The 5,000-nt window shown below is 39.5% G+C and overlaps 1 protein-coding gene across 2 annotated transcripts in view; it reads left to right on the forward strand.

The window, feature by feature from the left end:
* Positions 1-5,000, forward strand: part of rasgef1ba (RasGEF domain family, member 1Ba) — a gene marked incomplete at its 5' end in the record, with an annotated part of 155,507 nt that overhangs the window by 96,008 nt on the left and 54,499 nt on the right. For both annotated transcript variants that reach the window (XM_080039301.1, XM_080039302.1), the window contains 3 exons: positions 2,152-2,343; positions 2,801-2,923; positions 4,652-4,789. In XM_080039301.1, the coding sequence (XP_079895427.1) occupies positions 2,152-2,343; positions 2,801-2,923; positions 4,652-4,789 (453 nt within the window). The remainder of the gene's footprint in view (positions 1-2,151; positions 2,344-2,800; positions 2,924-4,651; positions 4,790-5,000) is intronic.

Genomic DNA, 5,000 nt, shown 5'->3' on the forward strand with positions numbered 1-5,000 from the left:
TCTACAGCCATAAGTCTGTCTGACATGGTGTGGAGCTAATGGATTGAATCTGATCACAGGTCAGCGGGCTGCTAGATTGGCACAGTGTTTGGTTTTATTTTTGAACAAACCAACTTGAGTTTTAAGACTTAGAGAAAGTGGGGTAGTTCTGTTCTGATCAATTGCTTGAAGGGCTTTTTGAAGCTATGGCACCTTTTGGATAAGTGAAAAGTACAATCACATATTCCAACTCATACAAATGGGGTTGAATTCAGAAACGAGTAGCTTTCGAAAACTTAAAGGTGCTGTAAGCGGAATGGTTCTTTTAGCTAACTTCCTGTCAGTTACTGCAGTTAGCAGTCCCCTCGCTCGTCCCTACGTCACCACATTAATGCACTGATGTCTGATGTCTTCAAGCAGCGAGTTATCTAGCATCATCTCAGATCCATAAGTGTGATAAAACATGATAAAAACATCAAAACAGACATTGGGAAGGATTTTTACCTGCTCCACCATTGCAGACGCATAAACATTCACCCATCTGTCGCTCTGGCGTGCACCGGCAGTGAGACCATGGAGTGTATATACTATATACGAGTGAGACGAGTGTCGGTTTGTAGCAGTCTCTCTTCTGATTGGATAAAAATTTCAGGATACTACAATAAGTTCATTTGACGATTACATGCAGAGCAGCTGACTGAGAGATCGGCTTTATGAAACGCGCACATTTTGTAAGTGATCACTGTATGAATAAAGAGCGATTTAACACTTATATTAACATAAATAAACCGCTTACTTCACCTTTTAAATTGGCAGATTTTGGATGATTTAATAACTGTTCTGCCAATAGCGAAATGAAAAGCTCTCAAACTGGATATGTCTTAAATCTGCCATCACATAAACCCCTACAGGGCATTTTGAAAGTCAATTACAAGTTTGTGCACGTTTTTTTGGTGCACTTTCGTTTTTATTCCGGCTTGTTTAAGCACATAGCTTCTGTCATTTGACTCCAGCTCTTCCGTTAGTCTGAAGTTGAAGTTGAAATCTGAAACTGTCACTTTTATTTACTGGAAAATTCGAATTATAATTTACAGGAAAATGCTGCTGCTGTTGCCAGTAACTTTTTTGGCTTTAACATGTTTCAGTAGAGCAAGGCACTAATACTGCCAGGGTTAAAGGGTTCAATTCCCTGTGAAAGTGTGTGGGGTGTCAGTTGTCTTTTGCAATGGTTTAATACAGATCACCCCCAGACCTCCCACTTTTATTTTATTGTATAGTTTTTGCATCTCAACCACAGTTTTCAACATTGTCACTCAAGCATTTCTACATACACTGAAACCCAGTGAACACACACACACGCACGCACGCACGCACGCACGCACGCACCCACACACACACACACACACACACACACACACACACACACACACACACACACACACACACACACACACACACACACACACACACACACACACACACACACACACACACACACACACACACACACACACACACACACACACACACACACACACACAGCAGGAGGAAGGGAGTTGACCGCTACATCTAAAAACCATTTCCCAAACAAACTCTTCTGCCGCTACGTCTGTGTTTGTGTCTCAGAGGCTATTTTGGATTTTGTTTTGGGTCTGTCATGAATCAGTGTCTGGCGTGTGCTGACATTTCTATCAAAAAAAAAAAAAAAAAAAAATCTAATATAAAATGTAAAAAAAATAAAGTTTGAATTTAAAAAAAAATATATATATATAAAGAATGTTGGGAAAACAAGTTTGAAATTCCTAAAAAAATAATAATATATAAATAATTAAAATCAAGAAATAAAACGTTTAATTATTATTATTTTTTTAAATACAAACATTTGAAACAAATATAAAATGTAAAAAAAATAAAGTTTGACATTAAAAAAAAAAATATATATATATATATATATATATATAAAGAATGTTGGGAAAACAAGTTTGAAATTCCTAAAAAATAATAATATATAAATAATTAAAATCAAGAAATAAAACGTTTAATTTCTTTTATTTTTTTTAATTAATTTGAAAAATAAAAAAAATTGAAACAAAAACAAAAAAAGTTTAGAAAAAAAAGTTTATTATTCCCTGTCTGATTTTTCATGTGTATTTTTCTCTATTGTCTTTTTAGGACATCATGCCTCAGACCCCTCCGTTCACGGGCCAGCTGAACACCAGCTCCTACAATAAGAACCTTTACCAGGGCAAAGAGGAGGGGGGCAGCAGCTACCCCGGGCTGTTCTATCATGACAACAACCTGGTCTCAGGGTCTCTGGAAGCTCTCATCAACCACCTGCTCCCAACTGTGGACTACTACCCAGATGTGAGTATTATTATGTTTTTTTTTTGTCTTTTACTCTTAAAGACCTACTTCACCTATGGAAATATGAAGGTGTATTGAATTCTGAGATCCTATGTAGTATAGATGTGTAAAAAATTTAGAAATCGGTTCATCCCAGCCTGAGAAAAGGCAGAAAGAGTGTTTTATGGGTGAAGTATTCCTTTTAGTCTTTTTATCCTTTGTGGCTTATTTTAAACTGCAGTTTTATCAAAGTAAGGTGGTGAAAACTGTCGAAAATACACGTTTTACTACACACTGTACCTTTAAGATTTTAACTCCTTTTAACTTGCTTTTTATACATGTTGTTATTGAGCTATCATTCCCCCTATTTGACCTTTGATGTCACATGGTTTTGAAGCCCTTTTTAAAACCCAAATGATCAATTCTTTGCCATGATTTTGCTTTTTGTGGTAACATTTTTTTTCTGTTTTCTCCACAGAGGACATACATCTTCACCTTCCTGCTGAGCTCGCGTCTCTTCATCCGACCGTTTGAGCTCATGTCCAAAGTCTGTCACCTCTGTATGGAGACACAGAGGCTGCAAGACCCGCACGCAGACAAGGTACGGACAACTTAAGTGTGTGTGTGTGTCTGTCTGTGTGTGTCTGTCTGTCTGTGTGTCTGTCTGTCTGTGTGTGTCTGTGTGTGTCTGTCTGTCTGTCTGTCTGTCTGTCTGTGTCTGTGTGTGTGTGGACAATACAAATGCACCACTTAAATCCCATTCCTTGTTTTGCTATAGTAGTAGCAGCAGCCGCAGAAGTAGTAATTTAAATATAAAACAAGGTATGCACAGCTCAAATATACCCTTTCTCTCAGCTATATATCAGATATCTAGTCCATAGAAAAGTTTTTTTTTTATGAACATAACAGCATTTTGTTTCACTGATTATTTAGAACTGCATGTGTTTTTCCCCCACACACACACACACACACACACACACACACACACACACACACACACACACACACACACACACACACACACACACACACACACACACACACACACACAGCCTGTGAACAAGAAACAAACAAAAGTAGGGCCATTACGTGCACATATGAAAAGCGCAGGTACAGTACACAATGCATGTCATCATGGTTTGCTTTGTTTTGGAATCAGTTTCAGATTGATGTTTTGGTTTCTATTTTGTTTCATTTATTATCGTCATGCGCTGACATGAGTCGACATGTAGAGGGGTTTTTCTTTTTGTTTCTTTTGTTTTGAGGGGGCAGGAAACATAAGATATTCTTCACCCTGCCTCCTTCGTCATGGTTTTATAGATAGATAGATAGATAGATAGATAGCTTTATTGTCATATGCACCGTTACAGCACAATGAAATTTGCCTTTTCAGTACACACCTCTCCAAGAAACATACAAGACAGTGACAATAACATGGGTGGACAGGAGATAGTGTAACTGCAGGGTCGCAGCGGTGCCGCGCCCCTCTTTCATAGGAGGAAAAGGAGAACAACAGGAAAGATAGGTCAAAAAAATGCAAATCTCGAACTACGTTCCTTATGGGAGCGCAGTGCGTGATCAGTGAAAAACCACCTTAGCACAAATAAGCAACATGATAAACACCACAGACAATAAGACTCGTAGACAATGCACATTAAAGGAACGGGTTAGGGCTTTATGGGAAGGTAGGTGTCACAGCCCAGGCACCAGGGGGCGTACGCAGCCGGCAGGCGCCCCGCCCGCAGCTTCCGGTCCGCAACGAGGGAGGGAGAGGGGGACGGATTCAAGAGGGCTTGATTAGTCAGGGTTACTGTGTGCTATGTGTTTACGTGTGTGTGTGTGTGTGTTCCATGAAGCTATCTCTGTCCAGACGTAGTGGGAGTCTACAGGCGCCAGGTGTTATGAGACATCCGTGGAGACGGCCTCGGGGCCCGGTCACAGATAGAGTTCACAGGAGTAGTAGTATGGATTGTACATGTGAGAATGTTGAAATGAGTTTTGTTGGAAGACATCCATGGACGAAATAAATATAAATCAATCAATCAAAAATTACTGTATGTGTGAATACTTATGACATCTATTGCAGCATGTCCGTCCTGGGAGAGGGATCCCTTACTCTGTCGACTCTCCCTGAGATTTCTTCAATTTTTTTAAATCCCGGTAAAGGTTTTTTTTACTGGGAGTTTTTTCTCAGCCGAGCTAAGGGTGTAAGGGCAGGGTGTCATATTGTATCATATTGTATGGAATGTAAAGCCCACTGAGGCAAATGTATTTGTGATTTTGGGCGATACAAATAAAACTGATTTGATTTGAATCTTGGTATGTTCAGATGCGCGTGAGGAAAATGGCTCCAAAGATCCTGCAGCTGTTGGCAGAATGGACGGAGACTTTCCCGTACGACTTCAGAGACGAGAGGATGATGAGAAGTCTGAAGGAGCTCACACACAGGCTCGCCAGCGGGGACGAGGTATGTACAATTCATACTTTATCATATGGTAATGGTAATTTCACTTAACTTACAGCTCTGGAAAAAATTAAGAGACCACTCCAAATGTTCAGTGTCTCTCGTTTTACTCTTTAGAGGCATATGTTTGAGTAGAATGAACATTTTGGTTTTATCCTACAAACTACTGACAACATTCCTATCAAATTCCCCTCCAAAAATATTGTCATTAAGA

This window comes from Ammodytes marinus (assembly GCF_949987685.1).
Source record: "Ammodytes marinus genome assembly, chromosome: 2".
NCBI lineage: Eukaryota > Metazoa > Chordata > Actinopteri > Uranoscopiformes > Ammodytidae > Ammodytes > Ammodytes marinus.